General features: G+C 32.0%; 3 protein-coding genes across 3 annotated transcripts in view; 2 read left to right on the forward strand and 1 right to left on the reverse strand.

Annotated features, from left to right (window-relative positions):
• Nucleotides 1-686: 686 nt before the first annotated feature.
• Nucleotides 687-2,461, forward strand: LOC104825092 (protein DETOXIFICATION 50-like). Its single transcript, XM_010557350.1, has one exon. It carries the CDS (start codon nt 742-744, stop codon nt 2,293-2,295), a length of 1,554 nt encoding a protein of 517 aa, XP_010555652.1. The 5' UTR covers nt 687-741; the 3' UTR covers nt 2,296-2,461.
• Nucleotides 2,462-15,835: 13,374 nt separating this feature from the next.
• Nucleotides 15,836-18,233, reverse strand: LOC104825093 (BAG family molecular chaperone regulator 1-like). The gene is made up of 4 exons (XM_010557351.1): nt 17,357-18,233; nt 16,905-17,161; nt 16,666-16,812; nt 15,836-16,547 (listed from the first exon to the last, which is right to left on the reverse strand). Exons 1-4 carry the CDS (start codon nt 17,589-17,591, stop codon nt 16,116-16,118), a joined length of 1,071 nt encoding a protein of 356 aa, XP_010555653.1. The 5' UTR covers nt 17,592-18,233; the 3' UTR covers nt 15,836-16,115.
• A 3,911-nt stretch (nt 18,234-22,144) lies between these two features.
• LOC104825189 (dihydrodipicolinate reductase-like protein CRR1, chloroplastic) overlaps nt 22,145-22,495 on the forward strand; it is a 2,503-nt gene continuing 2,152 nt past the window's right edge. The window contains 2 exon segments of the mRNA XM_019203902.1: nt 22,145-22,309; nt 22,379-22,394. Coding sequence (XP_019059447.1) covers nt 22,186-22,309; nt 22,379-22,394 — 140 coding nt within the window. The 5' untranslated portion in view covers nt 22,145-22,185.

Raw genomic sequence — 22,495 nt, forward strand, 5'->3', positions numbered from 1 at the left:
TATAATTATATCAAAATATAAATGTTATGTATATGCTATTATTTGATTGTGGTGTACAGTTTGTTTTTTTTTTTGTATTTATGTGCAGCGACGCTCATGCGCGGAATGAAAAGTAGACTAAAAAAGGGTATTCCTTCATTGGAATAATAAAAATGTAATTTTATTTTGGATTCTTTTAAACCGTCTATTGCATTTTTATTAAATATTTTATGAAAAATACTTGAGGTTTTTGTTTTGCGTGTGAATCGTGTTTCTGTTTTTATCATTTTGCGCAGCCTGTCATTATTATAATTATTTATTGGCATTATTCTTCTCTCTTAAATACATTCCATTTTATTTCGCCTAATTAAGATATTTCTTTTTTGTGGCACGATCAAGATTCATCTTGGTTGTGATTTTAACATTATTATATTATTTGGCCTGTTTAAGAGTAGGGTTTTTAAATATATATATATATATATATGTATATGTGTGTATGTATGTATCTGAAGGATTCAAGTGTCCAAAAAAATTTATTATATGTAAGTCAGTATTTCCATAATTTTCAAAGGGTCAACACCAAAAATAAGAATTGTATATTTAAAAGAAATTATAAAATCAAAGTCGTAGAAGTGTCTTCTATTCACTTTTGCCACTCCTATATAAGGCCAATGCCTGAACCTTCTCCATATCCCAAAACCCCTCTCTTCTCTCTCTCTCTCTCTCTCTCTCCCAAAAAGGAAAAAGAAAAAGGAAAAAAAAATGTGCCATCCAAATCAATCCAGAGAAGAACCAAGCCTCGAAACACCATTCATCGTCCCCAAGAGCTCAAAGAAGCTTCAAAAAACAGAGCAGACGACAGTCAAAGAGTACTCTGTTTCTGTCAACAATGGCTTCGCTCTCGAGATCAAAGAAGCAATCGCCATTGCCAAGATCTCTGTCCCGATGGTCCTGACGGGTCTTCTCCTCTACTCTCGTTCCTTAGTCTCCACTCTCTTCCTCGGCCGTCTCGGCGACTCCGCCCTCGCCGGCGGCTCCCTCGCCCTCGGCTTCGCCAACATCACCGGTTACTCTGTTCTCTCCGGTTTAGCCATGGGAATGGAACCCATCTGTTCCCAAGCTTTTGGCGCCAAACGCCATAGCCTACTCGACCTTGCTCTCCGTCGCACCATCCTCCTTCTCCTCCTCGCCTCCCTCCCCATTTCTCTCCTCTGGTTCAACATCAAGGCCATCCTCCAGTTCTTGGGTCAAGACGTGGCTCTTGCCTCTGAGGCTCAAGTGTTTCTCGTTTACTCGATTCCTGACCTCTTGGCCCAATCTTTCTTGCACCCTTTGAGGGCTTATCTCCGAACTCAGGCCAAGACGCTTCCTTTATCCATCTGCGCGGCTGTCGGGGTCGTTCTTCACGTGCCCATCAACTTCTTCCTCGTGTCTTACCTCCAACTGGGGAGCAAAGGCGTGGCCTTAGCCGGCGTGTGGACCAACTTCAACATCGTCTTGCTGCTTCTCCTCCACGTTATCTTCTCCAACAAAGCCGTAAAGGAGGAGACTTTCAGTGGTTTCTCCGATGATTCTTCCGCGGGATGGAGAAAGCTTCTAACCCTAGCAATACCCAGTTGCCTATCGGTGTGCCTCGAGTGGTGGTGCTACGAGATCATGATATTGCTTTGTGGGTTTCTCTTAAACCCTAAATCCACCGTTGCTTCCATGGGGATTCTCATCCAGACAACTGCCCTCATCTACATTTTCCCTTCTTCTCTCAGCTTCGGCGTCTCCACTCGCGTCGGTAACGAACTGGGCTCCAACCAGCCCGACAAAGCAAGAAGAGCCGCCATTGTTGGCCTCGGAATCAGCTTCTTCCTCGGATTCACAGCTTTGTCGTTCACGTTCTCGGTCAGGAACATATGGGCAAAGCTCTTCACAGAAGACGAAGAGATCATCACGTTGACCTCGATCGCTCTCCCTATCATCGGCCTTTGCGAGCTCGGGAACTGCCCTCAGACCACAGGTTGCGGCGTGTTGAGGGGAACGGCCAGGCCGAAGGTCGGAGCTAACGTCAACCTGGTCGCATTCTACGCGGTGGGGATTCCGGTCGCGGTGGCTATGTCGTTCGGTCTTGGCTTCGGTTTCATAGGACTGTGGCTTGGGATGTTGGCTGCACAGAGCTCGTGCGTGGTGGCCATGATGCTGGTCACGTGCCGTACGGATTGGCACGTGGAGGCCGAGAGGGCGAAGGAGCTCACGGCGGCTGGCGGCGGCGATGTGGAAGAGGGGAAAGTGAATAGAGATGGTCCTACTGAATGTTTATCTGTTTGATTTGATGCTTTCTTTCTTTTTTTACCTTTTGGGGGGAATTTTGGAAGATTATTATTTGTACATATCATAGGAAAATTATTTGAAAACAGAGAAAAATTCTTTGTTATAAAAAAATGCATGTGGAGCCAATATGTTGTATCAAATTATTTTGCCATTCTTAGATCAATTCTCTATGCGATTTTTTTTGTCGCTGTAAATGAAAAAGCCACTATCCGTCCTTAATTCAAATTTAAAATATTAGTAAATTATAAGTTATCAAATCTCTCTGTCATGAAATTGTAAGGAATCAACAAACCTCGGCTCCTTTGAAGAATCCCACTGGAAAACAGGGGGAGCCAACATGTATCTGCCTGGGGTTTGACTATATAATAATAATAAAAAAATCTGAAAACATAATATATAACTGTATTCAATTATGCTTTAAGCAAATAGCTATACTTATTTTTTAAAATTAAAATTAATCAAATATGAAATCATTTGAATCATGTATCAAAATTATGAAAAAGAGTTTCGTTTACCCATAAACGGCTACTTGATATCAATGCCACGCCTTTATTTCTAAAATTTAATTTATCATCTCACATTGGTTGCGTTACATTAGGTCAATAATAATTTATACGACCACAAAAAAAAAAAAAAAAGAGAGGAGAGATTTAGCACATTGTTTGTCCCTTTTAGCAAATATGCGTTTGCGGACTATTTCCCAATCTCATACACTGTCAAACAAATTATATATTTAATGTTGTTTTGCGTATAATTAATACATTATTCAATGTTAATTATTATACACGGGTATATTGTAATTAAAATTATATATATAAATGTGAAAGACATTTCTAGACAGAGCTTGTACTGATTTTTCTAGAGCTTGCAACTAAACAATGAAAACTGTAAATTAATCTCAATTTTAATCCATCTTTGAAAACTTAAACACTCATTATTAGTATAAAATCAATGTTAGCATTATATTTGTTAGTTTTTAAATTTTTTAATATTTTGTAATTATGATTATTTCCAACAGTTATATGAATGATTCTTTAAGCAAATTCCATACATGAGGAGGAGCTTTAGGAGGAAGTCATAAAGTTTATGTAAACAAATATTCGGGTTAAACAAAAATAACATAAACATTTTTTTAATGTGAAGCATAAATAATATAAACATAAGAATATTACACAAAGCACGATGTTACATATGTAAATATTTTATTTAGATATCATAAACGGTTAATTACAAATTATCATCGGAATGATAGCATAATAACATGTTGCTTGAATCATGGACATACTATAATATGTATGCGTCGTATTTTTTACCCTTAATATTTTATTTATTTGCATCTAAAGATCATCAATTTGTTTGCACTGATTTAGCAAAAATGCAAAATAAATATTAAAATTTGTCCTATATATAAAATTATTCTCGTTTTATATGTTTCGATCATATTATAAAATTTTCCTGTAATTATATATTCGATTTCATGCAGCAAAAAGATAGTCCACTGAATTATATTTGAAACAAAAGGCGTTGACATTATTATTATTTTATTTAACAAAGAGAGAGTTTGCTGAACACATACACATATAAAACCTCAATTTTTATATTTGTTGAAAACCTATAAATTACTGTATTTTAAAATAATTTAAATTTTATTAAAAAAGAAATTGCATTATATATATATATATATATATATATATATTATGTGTGAGGTAATTTGATTAATTAAATATATAGTGAGACAAGGAGTTTGTACTAGTTAGAGATTCGTATCCATTAAAATGTTATAAATAAGATACGGGAATATCCCTTTTTTAAGTATCCCAAGGGGCACCGAAATAATTTATATATTTCGACTCTACAATGCACCCAAAGTGAAATTCCACTTCATACACTTCAAGTGTTTTTCGTATAAATTTATTGCTACATCTTCGGTCCAAGATTCAGATAACAAATTCCACGTGGAAATTAGGAAGTTACTATCAAATGATTCTGTTGTCATTGCACCGTCTATATCAGCTGTTGTATTTCACGATATTAATTATTCAATTTCATGACATCATTGCATTGGACTGTGAACATATACATATTTCTAAAAAGATACATTGGACCTTGTCACATATATATGTACTGATTTTTAGGAACCGCATCTACTTGTATGTATATTTATTAAACTATGTAGTAAAAACATTTAAACTAAAATTTTCATCGCCAAATAATTATACAATTCAATTTTTTTTATATGGTAATTATACAATTCAAATTTGATAGAAAGAGCAACTAATAGTCGGGTTTACAAGGAACACATTTAGTAATAAATCGGTTTAAATTCGTGAAGATTTTGTATATGAATTACTATATATATATATATATATATATCTTCTATCATAGATGAAAATATCTTTAATATAAGTAATTTTATGTAGATATAGATCTTTAATAAGTTTAGTTAATACACATAGAAGTACTGTTTCATGTATTAAATTTGATATGTATTTTAATATGGGGAAGGACTGTTTCATGTATTAAATGTAATTACCTAAGCTATGATAATGCATAGGTAATGCAAAATATTTCTGATTTACGTAGGATAAACATAGAAGAATATAATAAAAAAATATTATCATATAATGACATCAGCAAATATATTAATAATTATGTCTAAATAAATCACTGAATGTGGCTTTCGAATGAGAAACATATTTATTGTCTCAATCGTTAATGCTTAAATTACGAAGAATAATTTGTTAAATTCAAAAATAAAAAAACCAAGATGGCTTGTTAAATTGGATAAATTTTACGATGGGGCACTCTTCCTAGGAATGAAGAGTCAAGAATTTAATTAATCGTCGGTCCACATTTAAAATCGAGAAATTCCACGTGTGATCAAATATATAATATGACATTCATCCATATGTGGTCGGCTAACGTTGTAAGAAAAATTAATATTATTGGTTAACTTATTAATTACTTCTGCTTACACTGTGCGATCGAAATGCTATGAGTCACGTCACGGGATACGAGGAACCAACTAATTTATGATTCTATCTATGAACATATGAAAGTACATAGTTTCATACGTATATACAAGTGTATGCATGTTTGAACATGTACTCGTGTTGTGCGTGTGTGTATATATATATGTACTGTATGACATACGAGGAGGGAGCGTATGTATCTGTTTATACGTACGTAAATATGTAGGGTTTTCGGTTTCATTCATGTTCAACATTTTCGAACATGAATGTGATTAACCAATGTTTTTCATTTTTGAAACAAATAGCCACTGTTTTTAAAAAATATTGCAATTGGTCTATACATTATTTTCTTAACACAAAGTGTTGGGTTTTACAACCCGATTAATCTACCAATATAAAAACATAATATGAATATCTGATTAAAAAAATATTAATTTAATCTATAATTACTGTTAATCAATGATATATATATATATATAGTATAACAGTGACTATATATTCTCCATTTCAATTCGAATCATAATTAGGTACCCCTAATACCCTAGAGGTATCATATTTTATTAAAAAAAATTATTTTTTATAAATATTAGTTATATTGTTGTAATTTTTAAAACTACGAGGACAGTTTATGTAATTTTTAAAAATAGTAAAGAATTTTATAATTATTAAATTATAAAGGTTATTAGAATAATTTACACATAATTTAGAAAATATTAAAAGTTTCATAATTTTTAATAAATACAAATGATATTTATGCAATTATATCGGGTATTTGTATTTATCCAAATTTAAAGTCGCAAAACTCAAAATCTAAACTCGATCTATAAATGGTATTAATATATACAATGGATCTTAATACCAATTATTTTATATCAATGTTAATCGGTAACTATAGTGTTTTTTTAATCATTTTGATTTTTTTGTAAAGGATAATTTTTAATCATTGTGATTATTTACCAATAATATGCGATTTTGATATATAAACAGATAATGATAAAACTATATAATATGAATTCGAGAATTAAGCTGTAATCACATGCATAATTGACAAGATCCAGGGAGATTCTGTCTCCTCACCCTGCAATTGAAGTACAAAGGACAAATAAAATAAATGGAATCTATTTTAACAATTCATTTTAAGTTTTATTTTTATTTTTGTCTTTGCTCACTAAAATTTTCCTCATTTATTCAAAATTCTATTTTGGCCTTTTATTATATCCGTAGACTTTTGGCTGGCGAAAAAGGACAGACAGAAAATGGTACCTAAACAAGTTATATGCATACAATATTTTTCATAAAAAATATTTAAATATTGTGTATTATCTGCAATATTGAATTTTGATTTTTCGTTGGAAGAAAAAAATAGATCAATTATGTTGTCTTATTTATGAATCAAATACACCTTTAAAACGATGATGCCTATTTCAAAGCATTAACATTCTAAAACAACATACTTACGGTATCCTCAATATTTAATCAATCTATATATATAAATGTATGGAGAAATTCTCATATATGAGTAGATAAGGAGTAGATAAGGAATATGTTCAATATATCGAGAGGTTGATGGTTCGACTCTTTACTTGTTCACTTATCGTCCGTCAGTTACGAGTAATTTATCTCCCATATCGCAAGTTCGTGCATATAGGCGGAGTTTACCAAGTTAATGCATCTGAAATATATAGTAGTTAGGGTTTACCAAAAAAAATAATATATATATATAGTAGTTGGGGTTTTTCACGATATAAAAATAAAATAATCAATAAATATAGACATGCAAATTAAGAATGAAAATGTACTTGATTAATCCAACATTTATAAGGATCCAAAACATCTGATTAACGAGATTACAACACGAAAGTTATTGGATATTATTTATAACCTAAAAAATAAATGATGGCGAAATCGCAACAAAACGGATTCATTTCGATTTTTCAGTGAGAGAACAACGGTTATTAATGTGTTGTCATATGATAACGTAGGAAAAATATTTCAAATTTGTGACATAATAACGTTCCAAATAGAATAATTCAGACATTAATATTCACGGGTATCCACAAAGCTAGAAATAAGATACAACTACAAGAAAAACATGGATAAGAAGGATGGTTTCATCAAACCAAAAATTGTACGCAGTCTTCAATATTGTTTCCACACCTCGCTGCAATGAACAAATTTGAAAAATCCACACGAGAAGTAAATTTTACTATATTACATATATATATATATATATATGTTACCAAAACATTAATCGCAAATATACATATAGTTCAAGCAAGAAAGGGACTATAGATGGCATAAAAATGATCGATTGAGCTTCATATATATGGGGATTTGATCAGATTAATTTCGGGATGAGAATTTAAGAGATTGATGGTGTAGGGACATGTTCAAGCAAATTGGATGAATTGGGGCAGACCTTTTGATCGAGCTGAAGGGTTACACCCAAAAGGCCACATATGCCCCTGAAAATCAACTTGGCAATCACATAGTTGAATAATGTATATAAATAACAATTTAAAATTAATTTCATTTCCAATAGAAAAAGTGCCACAACATTTTCATTAATGTTATACTTAATTATACAAATATATAGTTATTCACATTTAATTGTAGGCGGTAAGAGTTTTGTCAATATTAGATTTTAGATATGGAAGCCTTTGTCCTAAGGCAAGCAACTACATTGGTTTTATATGTTTGGTTTGGTTGACTACTAAAAAAAATTGGCGGCATAAAATAATTTCTTTAACACAATATTTATTTATTTTTCTGTTATTTATGCTGAGGCTTTGCGACTCTTTACGTATGCATGCATGTTTGCATGTGGTTATTGTTAATTTATCTAGTTGTCCAATTAATATCGTTTAGGATAACGAATTTTAAAGAAGTATAAATCATTGATTAAATAATTATTGACACCAAACGTTTATCCATAGTTCGATTATACATACATACATATATATATATATATATATATATACACATACGTGTTTCTTAAAGTTGAGGAGACTGTGGAAAGTGGTGGAAGGCTTGAAGGAGACAAGACAACGGATCGAAGAAAGAGCTTGTTCGGCCAATGGCTCGATTTGGCCCTTTGGCAAGGTCCAATAGTCGCAATTTCTTGAAATTCCTTTCCGAATTTATTCATTGTCCTCACATAAACATGAAAAGACATTTTTTTCTCTCTTCCCTCGTACATACATACACGCATGCATGCATGTGTGTGTATGTATAAAGATTCTTGATTCATTTGGAGAGACAGATTCCTTGTATCAAAATGTTTGGCTAATGGGGTACTATGAATCATTAGAATATGTCGTGGTATATATATATATATATATGTTATCCATATAGGTTGAAGTCTAACCTGCACCGTTGACATTTTTTATGATAAGATTCTTATATTTGGCTTTCTCCCTATTTTTTTTTTGTTTATTGCCAATGAACATTAACATTTTGAAAAATATCTATGCATACTTCCACCAAATTCAATTTAACATTATTGAACCAGATTGGACAATGTGTGTGTTTATATATATATATATATATACTTTTAAGTGTTTGGAGTATAAGTTATAAATATCTATTGACGCCCCTATTGGTAGCATTATAATTCAAATATCACGGTTCAATAAATGCACCTCAATATACTTTTCGATGCATGCTTCTATATGAAGTCTAATTATATATCACCTTAGTTTTTTTGGTCCGTTATTTTTAGATTATTTTTTTGGGTTATGTAAAAGCTATATTCATTCGGTTTCGGTAAATTAATTTCATTCTATTTGTTTTTAATTGGAGTAATTCCCAAAAACTATTGCAAAACTAGGGACTAAGGAGTGATTCCAAAAAATTTCATTATGGTGATTCAATTTTAAAACATATTGGCAAGATTTTCAATTTACGAATGACCCCACTTATATCGCCTTTTTTATTTAATAAAAATGTATATACAAATATAGTGTGTTTCATAGATATATATTGCAATGAAAAGAAAAAGACAGAGAAATCAAGACGAAGAGAGCGTATAAAATTTTTAAAATTTTGTATATGTATAAGTCTATTGTCAGTAGGTAGGACTAGGATCTAGGAAATGCACACAATTTTTTTTTTTTTTTTATAACGGAGGACCCTGACTGCTATCCTTCGGGTGCGCTGACTAGATAAATCTCCGGTCCGGGAGCAGCTTTTGTATATAGATCATATAAACCCAAAAATTACCTCCCTTCCCATCAGTCAGGAATCGAACACTCGACCTCAAAGTAGAGTTACCTCCCTCCCCACCAACCAGGAATGCACACAATTTCTTTGATATTGAGACAATCTATTTTACAAAACTGGACTATAGATCACCATAATTAAATTTATTTTACAAAACTGGACTATAGTATAGATCACCATTAATTAGAAATACAATATTATCAATGTGAACGACCAAAAGCACGACATATATGTCGCCTCTTGTGCATGCAAAGCAAAAGTAGGAGGTGTAAAATGGGCGGACCCGTTCGGGTTCGGGTGATCATGTCCTTCAATTCAAGTCGCGCATGTCCAACTCATAATTGGCGAATTCTTAGGTTACTCTGAAATCGAACGAGAAAAATTAAATTTGACTCGGATTCAATTCGGGCCTGGATTTTTTCGGGTCGGGCCAACCCGTCCATTTATTTTTCGGATCTATCATCGATGGCCCGGAGTCCGGCCCTACAGGGTTTCGCGCGGGTTCAGATCGAGCTTCGGATTTTTTTATTAAATAAAAATATTTTTTGTGATAATAATAATAATAATAATATAAATATTCAATGACATAAAAATAAAATTGAAAAAATTATTCAATTGATCAATTATCTAATACTACATCCGATAAGAATATATTAAAACAAAGATACATTTTTTTTATCCACATCGACTACAATTAAAAAGTTTTAAATTAAAAAATAACCATATAAACTTTAAGATATACAAATTTATCTAATATTTTTTTAATATATATATAATTTTAATATATATATTAATTAAATCCATCAAATATATAAATATATATAACATAAATAAAAGATTTTTTATGTTATATGAGAATAAAAATCTAATTATTCGATATGTTTCGGGTTAAATGGATGGACCGGGTGGATATCGGACCAGGCTCGATTCGGACATCAATTTTTTTGGGTCGAGCTGACCCGCCCATTTATTTATCGGGTCTATATTATTAGGTCCATGTCCTTAATTTTTTCGGACAGATTCGAAATGGATTTCGGGCTTCGGTTTAATTGACATCACTATGCAAAAGCAAACCATGCACGTCACACGCGTTGTTTACATGTTGGAATTAACGCACACCCACGCATTGTTTACATGATGGACTATAGATAATCATTTGTATCCTTTTCTTTTTTTATAATCCGAATTAACCTTTACCCAACTATATCTTCCAAAAAATCAAAAAACTTATATAAATATCACTTCTTAAATAGAAACTCGAATTTGGATTGAGAAAAAACTTTGCTCATTCTTTACCAGTTGAGCCTTCTAATATTAGATATTTGTATCTCTCCGTCGTTAAAACTATTTCATTGTTCGCATTCTTGAATTTCTTTAACTCTTAATTTCTATAAATACAAATGGATTATTTATTATTTTAGAATCTGAATCTCGATATGTAGTGGATTTGATAATCGTAACTCATATACGAAAAGGTTGGATAAAGAAATTTTGTATAGCAGAGCAAACTGTTGGATACTCGACTATATGAATGTGAATTTCGTAAGAAAATCTAATGGTTTTCGTAATTTTTTTAATAAATATTAGGGAAAACCCAAAAACCCTAATTTATTTAATTAATATCCTTATTATTTATAAAGCCAAAAACCATAATTTTTCGAAAAAACTATAATCTTTATAAATTTGTCTATTTTTTTTTTAACTTCAATTAACTATATTTAAAATCGTTTTTTATAATGTTAACGCTGATAAATTTCTCTGTTTTTCAAATGAAATTCTATTTTTTTATAAAAAAACTTCATTATGTCATATGAGAAAACTCCTAACTACAAATTATTGAAAACTTCGATTTTACATTCAAACCTACGCACCTAACTCTCACCGGTAGAATTTTGGATAAAGAGACGAAAGAAATAAAGAGAGACGTTCAATTACAAAAAAAAATAAAAAAATAAAGAGAGAAATTCAGAAGAACTTGAATTTATAAAACGTCTACATTTTAACCATTTCAATATTCAAATATCAAATGTAAAAAAAAAAATAACACCTTATATTTGTATGCGTCCTAACAACATTGATTGGTAAGAAGAAATCTTTGCTATGAATAGAATCTTGGTTTGATATTTATTTATGATAAAAAAAAATTAATTAGGTGTATAAAAATCTTAGGGTAGATAGCTGAATGACATGGACTCTCGGGCCTCGGCCTATTATTTTCTAATCTTCCAGCCCAAAATAAAAAAAAATAAATAACACCAAAACCCAATAACTAATAAAAAAACCCATAATAAAAATTCTATGCTAGGAGTCTATCACTTATTAGTATAATGAAATAACCCAAGATTCGAATTCGGATGTGAAGACACTTTGTAGTTCGGCCTTATCAAATGTAGCCGTTGTTATATGGTAATGATCTTATCCTTATCATGATTTTGGCATATGATTGGAGATGTTATTGTGAAGATATTCTCCCGAGCATGCTAAGTCCTCGGTAGCCTATATTTCAACCGTGTACATACATAAATAACCGAACGTTATGATATATTGTTATAATTATTATCTAGTACCGTATGTCTATAGTGTTGGATTATTTTCAATAACAGAGTGAACTAATACTTATATATCAAATCAGATATATATATATATATATATATATGCAATAGAGAGACTATTGCAAATTTAATGATAAAACTTGGGACCATTTTGATTAACCACTTTAATGATCAAATTGGTCCATACTGTTGGATTATTTTGTTTAATGCAGATTTTATGATAAAACTAAGAATTAAGAGTTTAATTGATATCTTGGAAAAATTATAGAGACTAATGTGCAGAAACGGGTACATCATTTTTTGAATTTTTAATGGTCATATTCATAGTTTATTTTTATAAACCGGAGATTATGATATCTAGGTTTAAACGTTATGTATTATATGACATATTTCGGAATCCTATATAGAAATTTATAGAATGATATTTTATAATCAAAATAATATATAAATAGATGAGAATATTATACTGAATAAGTAAACTAAATATAATAATAAATATTTCTAAATATATATTTTTTGAATTTGATAAGATCTCCATTATACGATCTATCTCGTAATATTCTTCAAGATCCGTTATATCTTAACATCTCTTCAAGTTGGAGTGTGAAGATTACGAAATGTCAGACTTGCAGAAAAGATGATCAAACACATGCCACTTGAACCACATCACCTTTTGAATTTGTGTCAATAGGAAGACATAACTGGAAAAAATCAAACGAACGACTGCGCTGCAAATTTGACAATACGCATAAAAAAACCGTTTGATGATAACAATAAAGGGAAACAATCGCGGTGCAAAAAAGGAGTCTCGAGAATAACTATGATTCATCCGAGATTGGAAGATAATAACGCGGAAGCGTTTAATGATAACAATTTTTTACAAGAATAAGATAAGTGGCGGTTATGTGAATAATCTTTTAAAAACATATGGGATTATGAGAGAGAGAAAAAATGACTCTTTTATTCTTAATAAAAAAAAAACTCAAAATGATATTACCATTGGATCGGTATATATCATCATCATCATCATCATCATCATCATCATCATCATCATCATCATCATCATCATCATCATCATCATCATCATCATCATCATCATCATCATCATCATCATCATCATCATCATCATCATCATCTTCTTCTTCTTCGTCATCTTCATCTTCACTCTCATTATAAATCATCATTTTTTATGAAAAGAACAATAAACTAGAAAAAACCGGAAGTTCTGATACTATGTAAAAATTTGCGGAATGATATTTTATTCATAATCAAAATAACATATAAATAGATTAAATTTTTACATTGAACAAGTAAACTAAATATAATAATAAATATTTCTAAATATATATTTCTTGGATTTGATAAGATCTTCATTATACGATAAATCTCGTAATATTTTTCAAATTCCGATATATCTCAATATCCCATCTTTTTAAAAATAATTCTGTTAAAATTTAGATATAAAAAAAATAAAAAAAAATCCGATTGTGAAAATATTATGAATCCACTACTATAATGGATTCAAATATGATTGTTTTATTACAGTGTCATTTAGTTTTTACGATTTTCAACTTGTTTGAGTTTGGGGATTTTCCGTCGTACGCCACTTTATTGCTAAGCTAAATTTGTTAACACACAGAATATACTTCGTGCACCCAAATACACACGTAAACAAAGACAAATTAATCTTACATTAAGGGCCAGCGTAGATATCTACCAGTAAATTTTTTTTACTAACTTATAAAACTTCAATTTGTACCACTTCCATAGTACTTAGAAGAAGAAGAAGAAGAAGAATATTGCAAAAGGGCATTTAGCTTTGACGCATGATTTCAATCTCGTTTCTTGATTAGTAAATGCGTGCGCCTCGTCATATGAATATCACCAACAAGAACAACAACTGCTGCATCCAAGCATATGCTATAAAAAAAAAAACACAGTTGTTCTTGTTGGTGAGTCATATGATGAGGCGTAAGCATATGCTAATCAAGGAACGAGCTGAGGAAGAGGAAGAGGGTCTCTGACATTTATTCGTGCCTCCTTTTGCACGCAATGTTATTTGTGCCTGTTGCATTGTCAATGTCTCTGCAAATGCATGGAGATTGGGTGATTTTATACTCAAACAACGTCGATGGCTTTAAAGAATATATACATTTTTATGGCGACGGAAGTTGCATGAGTTGAAAGCTTCCTTATTGTATTATCGCCACTTGATGACGAGTTGGCAAAGAATATGATTTCATTGACATTTTGCAACGATGTTGTCATGTGACAATGAAAACATTGGTTGAAAAGAATTTTTTTTTTTTTTAAAGATGGTTGAAAAAGAGTTGCAAATTTCTTACGTAATAACATATATATAGACTTATTAGTTATTATATAAGATACACTTATATATATATATATATATACACACACGTACGTATTTCTTAAGTTGAATAAACTATGGAGAGTGGTAAGGGTTGAAGGAGACAAGACAACGAAACGAAGAAGAGCTGATATGGTTCAAGTCGGTTCTTTGGCAAGCTCCAATAGTGTATATCTACATAAATATATACATACATGTGTATATCTACATAAATATATACTCACATTTGTGTATGTCTATATATATATAATTCTTGAATCATCTGGAGAGATTATATCAAAAAGTTTGGTTGATGGAGTACTACGAAGCATTATAAAATGTCGTGATATATATATATATATATATATATATATATATATATATATATATATATGTATAAATCTAACAAACATATATATATATATATATATATATATATATATATATATATATATATATGTTGAAGTCTAACATGCAACGTTGACATTTTTCTATAATAAGATTATTAAATTTGGCTTTCTCACTATCGCCAATGGACATTACCATATAGATCAATATCGATGTACACAACATTCAAGTTAACATTATTGAATCAAATTAGACAATGTGTGTGTGTATATATATATGTGTATGGGTGTGTGTATGTGTGTCTCCATATTATAAATATCTATTGACGCCCCTATTTGTAGCATTGAAAGAAAGAAACAAAAAATAATACGTTATATGTAGATATTTTTTTTTAGAAGTTACAAAGTTTATATATTTATTCGAAAGATTTAAAAGAGTTCATATTTTTTTTCTAAACGATTATTAAAAAAACATTTCCACAAAAGTAGTTCTAACTTCAAATTGAATAATCTTCCTTGGAATCAAGACAAGAGTATTGGGGACTTGTTGTAACACGTACGAGGAACATTAAGTATCTTTTTCCTTCTGTGTAGGAATTTCCCTAACAAAATTATTTACCTTAAAAAGGTATTTACAGTAGGAACCTCTATCACGTACCACATTTTTTTTTATCATTATGACAAAATTTGATCAAATACGGTCAGAGAATGATAAATAAACTAAGTTAAAATTCAGAAAATTTCAATCCATAATATTTTGAATCATCGTTGCCAATGGAATCGAAATGATATCTAGATTGATCAGAAGATCCCTTTAATTGGTTAGATGGACCGTACCAGATTTTGGTTTATTCTGATGATTCCATTGACTTTACATAACCGGTGAAACTCTCTACATCGTTCAGAAGGTTTGCACTTGCTACATTCGTGGGCCAAGGCCCAAGTAGAGGCCCACGTTGCCACCCTACTTCTTGTGTTGGGCCGACAACACAGAACTCGCCATCCACTGTGCTTCGACAACTTCCTCAATGCTGCTACTGTCCTGTCTGTGCCACTACTACTCTTCTCTTCAATGAAATAACACAAAGTCACAAACCATCCACTTAAATTGGGCACTCATATATACATATATATATATATTATACATATGGAGAAGGTTTCAGCTCCTTAATCAAACCCATGAATCACCATTTCTATAAAATCACTATCATGGCGTCTCTTCTGTTTATTTCCCTTCGACCGCCAGAACCCAAAACATCATAAAGGACGGGGATCGACGCCATCAAGAATCTAAGTACATCCAAAGAATGACGATGACACGCATGAGCACATAAACACGAGAAATAAGCAATGAACCAAAAGGAAAGGAAAAACGTTTTCAGTCAAAGAATTCCCAGTTGAACCTAGGCTGTATCCTCGGATGATCGTCGGTAGTAGCAGCAGCCGACGCCAATGCGGGTGCGGATGATGTCTCGAACGTCTCCCAGTTCGTGGAGACCGAAAACGGTCCAGAACCCGAACCCTTCGGCTTCTGCTGCTGCTGATACGAATCTTGTTCTTGAATCTCCTGTTTATGATTATGGTTCTTGTATTGGTGAACCGGCAGGTCGATGAGCGACTCTACCCGTTCTTGAACGCCAGTTTCCTGTCTCGGGTTTTCGTTGGAGAGTTCTTGGATCGGCTCCAATTTATGGCCGCTGGACCGTCTTTGCTTCTCGGCTTTCGCCCGGGTTTGGCCTCCATTTCCGTTAATCGAGTTCTTGATCTTCAACACGTCAAGAGTCTCGACGTATTTCTGCACTCTCCTCACCTTCACAAAAGAGCAATCAGTACACGCCATTTCACGATTCTAAACTCCGCCCGAATTATACATTACTGACATAATTTATCGGATTTTCGCAAAGAACGTGGACGATATAAAGATTTACCTGCATCTTTCTCTGCAGCTTTGCATCTCCATCGGCCAAGATCCCGTCCAACTTGAGCAGCTCGTTCATCAGAAGTTCGATCAGTTTCACCAAGTCTTTCTCCAAAACCCTCCCTCCTTTGTTGATCACCGTCTCCAAAGCCGAAACCTAACCCCGAAAACCCAAGACAACTCAACGTTAAAAACCGGTCTGAACCTGAAAACACCCGAGAAAAACGTTATCGGAAGGCGGGTAATTACCCGTCCACCGAGCCGATCCACTTCGAAGCTGATATCGGCTATGGCTTTGGAAGCCTTCTCGGTTTTCGCATTCTTCCTCATCTCCAACAATCTCTTCTCCTGACTGATGGGATCCTCAACAAGCACCATCTTGGACTTGTCCTTAACCCCTACGATGTCAAGAAACGCCTTCGAATCCCTCTCCTTGTCTTTGTACATTATCTTCTGATCTTGATGGTGCAAACCCGTCGGCCCACTCAACATCTTCTTCAGTTCCCCTGCCATCATATATTTACCAGTTCAATACTAACTTAGACCCTTCTAATCACAAAGTTCCATGCTCCTAAGCCAGGTCCGAATGCATATAACTCAAGAAAATTATCATGTTCTTGACGATTTTACCATTCGATCGCGTTGAATTTGGAGGGAAGTGGTAATGTACCCAAGGGAAACGGGGAAACAAGTGAACGTACCAAATGTAGCTTGGGGACTGATATTGATCTCATGGTACACCGAATTGTACTTGATCCGTACTCTGATCGGCGGCGGCGGCGGCGGAGCTCCGGCCCGGTCGGGATCCGGGTTTCGTTTCTGCACCAGCATCCCTCCCGGTCTCATTTCCCAGCCGTGTCCGGCGGTTTCTCCTCCGCCTCCGCCCGTGGCAGTCGCCGGAGGAAGCGTCGTGGGTTTATTCCTCGTCTTGAGCATCTTCTTAAAAGCAAAAAAAAAAAAAACACGGTGGATCTGTAGATCTTCTGGGGGAGAGAGATCTGTATCAGAAACCAGACATAGCCAATTGGAGAACAGAGTGTTGATGATCGAATAATCTCTCTCTCTCTCTCTCTCTCTCTCTCCTTTAACAAAAAATCTGGGACTTGGACATCAAACACGAGTCCGACCCATTTCGCACGTGTCCACGGAAAGATCAAAAGACCTTCTTTGATCCAGAAACCGAAAGAAAAACTGTTCCTTTTTCCCTTCTCCTCCTCTCTTTTTCCCGGGAAACCGAAACAAAATTTCCCAAATTTGGGTTCAAAACCTAATCCACTGCTCCTCCTCTTCGAGCCCAGAACGGTACGACCATTACCAGAAGCAAAATCCACGCGGTTGGAAGAATCTGAATTGACTTTGGATCTCCCCTCGCATTAACCGCGGTTTTCTCGGGAAAATGGGATAATTTTCCCGAGAAAATCAGTTTGAAAATGAGATTACAAGCGAGGAAAGAGGTACAATCTCAGAATACCATCTCGATTCTCTGTTCGAGCTTCCAGTTTCAGAAACCCCATGGAAAAAAGGAAATAATAATTAGAATAGTGAAAAAGAGAATAAGAACGAGTGGCCAGCTAATAGGGCATGTGACTTCACAACAAATATATCTCATATACATATAGATGTGTGTATATATAATCATATATTTTTACATATTTGACGTCATTATATAAGTATATACGTCATATATTTTAGGATTTTCAAAGTTTTTCATTTTTCGTTGATATATTTAGGATTTAATAAACACTAAATATCATTTTTCATCTTGTGCAAGGTAAGAAAAAATGATCTGTCTTTTCTTAATATCCTACAGTAATTAATTCTTATAAAATAAATTGTCAAAGGATAAAAAAAATTTCAAAATATATCATCTCCATTTACTTGTTACTGTATAAAGTTGGTGGCAATCACTACCCTGTACCATTAATATAGTTTTTATATTTTAAAGTGTATTAATATATAGAAATATAAATAAAATGGTACGCACAAAACTCTCAAATAACTGAATTATGATGTTATAAATTATTTTAAAATTAGAATTTTTAAGAAAACTCAAATTCTTTCTATATTTTTCTAATTTAGGTACTAATTTATCTCAATATGCTAAATCTAGGAAGAAAATAATTACAGAATTTTAATTTGATTATAATATTTTTACGATTTTTAATGATTAAGGACAGAAAAAAGACAGGACAGCTTACGATGCACATAGTAATATGCAACCAAACAGGATCGATTAAAATAAAAGGTAAAAAACAAAAAATTAAACGGATGACGGCTAGGGGAATATTCAGGTACGTAAAGGTGTATGTAAACGTTTCACATTTGACGAATGTAATTTCTACACGTGTAATTTTAAGGGTATTTCGGGAAATTGAAGTGATTCCAATCATTGACCGGGCGTTGGTCGTAACGACCATGTGGTGCTTAGCCTACGAACACGTTGCCGTGCTCGACGGCGATGCCGTGTGTAATTTCTACCTTTTTCATAAAAAATTGCTCATTAATTAATTAAGAAATTGCTAATTAGTCTTTGATAAAAAAAAAATCTAACTAAATTCAGTTTTATTATTAATCTTATTCAAAAAAATTCAATTTTTTACATTTTTATTTTACAGTTTCTAATTTACTCAAAATTCTCTAAATTAAATCTAAAATCACAAGCACTAAATGTTAAGCTCTAATTCTTAAATTTGAAATCTTAAATCCCAAATAAACTCTAAAATTTAAAATCTTAAACCATATATTTTAAATTTAAAGTTTAGGATTTAGGATTTATAACTGATTAGATTTTATGGGTTGTGGCTGTTTTTAGGTTTACGGTTTAAATATTAGGATTAATAGTTTAGAATTTAGTGTTTAGAGCCTGTTTAGGGTATAGGATCAGTGTTTAGTATTTGTGATAAAATTAGGAATTGTAAAAAATAAAAAATAAATAATTGTTACAGGATAATATATATAATTATTAAGAAGATTTTATACTAAAATTTTATGAAGATATACCGTTACTCATTAATTAATTATGATCATGGTGGAACTAATTAACTCCTTTTCAATAGAATTGTTTGGCGGTCCCAATTGTAATTAATTCCCAATTCCCATATAGTTTGAGCCTTTTAGCAATTAATCATGGCCTTGATTATCATGGTTTGTACAAATGAATGTGATTAAATTAGTCTGACCATTATAGCAAAAATAAATTAATTTGACCCTTCGATAGTGTTTTTCATTATTGTATATTTGGTCACTAGTATATGTTTGGATAGGAAATGGAGTAAATACACTACGTTTTTTTTTCATATACCTTAATTTTTCAACTCTTATTTATATTTTTAATCCCGAAATCCAAATCCACGCACTAAAAATACCACAGATTGATATAATTCAGTACACAATTTCTCTTAGAATTTATACCAATGTTAAAGATATCGATTTTATTTAGTTTTTACGTTTTCAAAACCCTGATTTATTAGAGTTTTATTTGCATTTTACATTTGTATTTTTTGGAGTTTAATTAGGTAGGAGAATAATATTACAGTTTTATATAGAATAAAAAAGCGTGGAACATAAAATTTTAAATAAAAATAAAAATGTAAATTCCAAAAAAGACTGTATACCAAGTCGATAGAATAATAATAATTAAAAAAAAAAAGAGAGAGAGAGAGAAAAATCACCGACAGTCTTGTTTAACTTTTCACTTTCAAAAGCCACCGACACTTCTTACACGTGCGATTCACACGTGCACGTGTCTTGGGTGGTACCTTCCTCTGCTCTGCGTGTTCCAACGCATATGGTACACCCTCATCTCTCTTTCGTGGAGAATGAGGAGGAATGGCCGGCCGGCGTTTTCAACTGTTTTTTCATTATTATTATATTTTACCTAAAAATAAAACATTATTAATTTACTTTAATGTCTAGTTATTGAAAATCATATATTTAACTAATCTTCAATGAGATTTTATCATTTTCCTCGAACAGCATCAGTGGGGTTTTGTGATTGATTAACGACTTATTACCGACCACTCATGAATATAATATAGCAGAATCAGACACTTTTTTTTTTTTATTATGATTGTATATTTTTTTGTTATTTTAACGCAGTGAGGATCATTAATTTTTGTAGTTTTCAATAGTGTAAAATTCCTTTTTAAAAAAATTATAACTGGCCTTAAATGGCAATGCCAATTTACATAAACTCAATTAATTAAAAATCAGAGTTTGATTAATTGTGTATAAAGTCAAAAGAACTGGGAGTAATTTTACATTGTATTTGATATAAAAATATCGAAGCAAAATAAAATCATAGTAATTTTAATCTAATATAATGGCGTTAAAAACATTAATTGCAATACTTACCAAAGAGTTGTATGTATCCTATATATAAATTTATAATACTGGCTAGCGTCGAGATCATATCTACTGGCCAATAATATTATTTATGATTTTAATTAATTTATTTAAACATAATTAAATAATATATATATATACACACCTAATAAAATAAAACAATATTTTATCATAATAATACTAGCTTCATCAACTAAAATTTTCTGCATCATTGTGTTATATATATATATATATATATATATATATATATATATATATATGTCATGTATATGTGTATAGAGATGATGTGACATGGAAAAGAGAAAAAACAGAGCAAAACGGTGAGTGGGGGCCAAAGGGTGGGAGACAGACAATCACAGCCGTCGATCTTGACCTCACTCTTATGCATTACATAGATATAAACATGGACATGTGAACGTGCATCCCAAAAATGTCACGTGACACTTCTCTAAATATCCTCCAAAATTTGCGTTACCCACTTGGATATTATTGGAATTGCACATATTACTATAAGATTAATTATGTGAATTGACAATATTATGTTTATATAGATAATTTTAACCCATTTTGAAAACTATCGAAATTGGATTCGATCAAAACTAGATTCTAGATAATTGTATTGGTTCATTACAATTATAAAAATTAGAGAGGGACTTTAAATAACATTTTTTTATTATTTTTCAATACTACATATTTTTTACAGTATGAGGTTTCTATAAATTGATCTAAAATTTTGGGACAAATTAGTCATCACTTGCACTCAATTGAGAAAATTAAGTATTATTTCCAGTAAATAAATATATCGAAAACACTAACATGAAAATTAAAAAATAAAATTGAAAATCAGGAAGGTCGTAATGGCAACAGTCTCGGGTTAAGTAAGATTTGGAAACTAAGTCCTGTTACTCTTCAATTAACAATAATAATTAGTGTTTAAATAAAACTCTGCATGCAAATATAATTTTTTTTTGTTTTCCCAATCCATCGATACCATTAACAATATGTGAAACAAATTTTTATATTTCTGTAAAAATTTTATAATTTAACTATTTAATTGACATATATTAACATAGTTATATGGGATTTTTCTTTTCTTTTTTAAACATTTTTTCTTAATAAATTATAAAACCCCCGCCCTAAAACGACACCGTTTTCAGAGGGGGAAAATGCCAAAAATTTTATCAACATGAAAGCCAATGAAAAATTGCAAACCGTGTGTTTTAGCGCTGGCAGCTCTAAACTGCCGCTATCTCAAACCTGCTCGCCCTTTAGTCTCTTGCTCGGCTCAACCTTCACAGAAGAACGTAAAGGTGATCATCATCATACACATTTATACATTATATGATCCCTTCCAATACAGGTTATAGTGAATGGAGCAGCTGAGGAGATAGGAAGAGCGGCCGTAATTGCTATCACAATGTGATTAAATTAGTCTGACCATTATAGCAAAAATAAATTAATTTGACCCTTCGAGGATTCTCATCCAGACAACTGCC

The sequence above is a fragment of the Tarenaya hassleriana genome, unplaced genomic scaffold, assembly GCF_000463585.1.
Source record: "Tarenaya hassleriana unplaced genomic scaffold, ASM46358v1 Cleome42, whole genome shotgun sequence".
Lineage (NCBI taxonomy): Eukaryota > Viridiplantae > Streptophyta > Magnoliopsida > Brassicales > Cleomaceae > Tarenaya > Tarenaya hassleriana.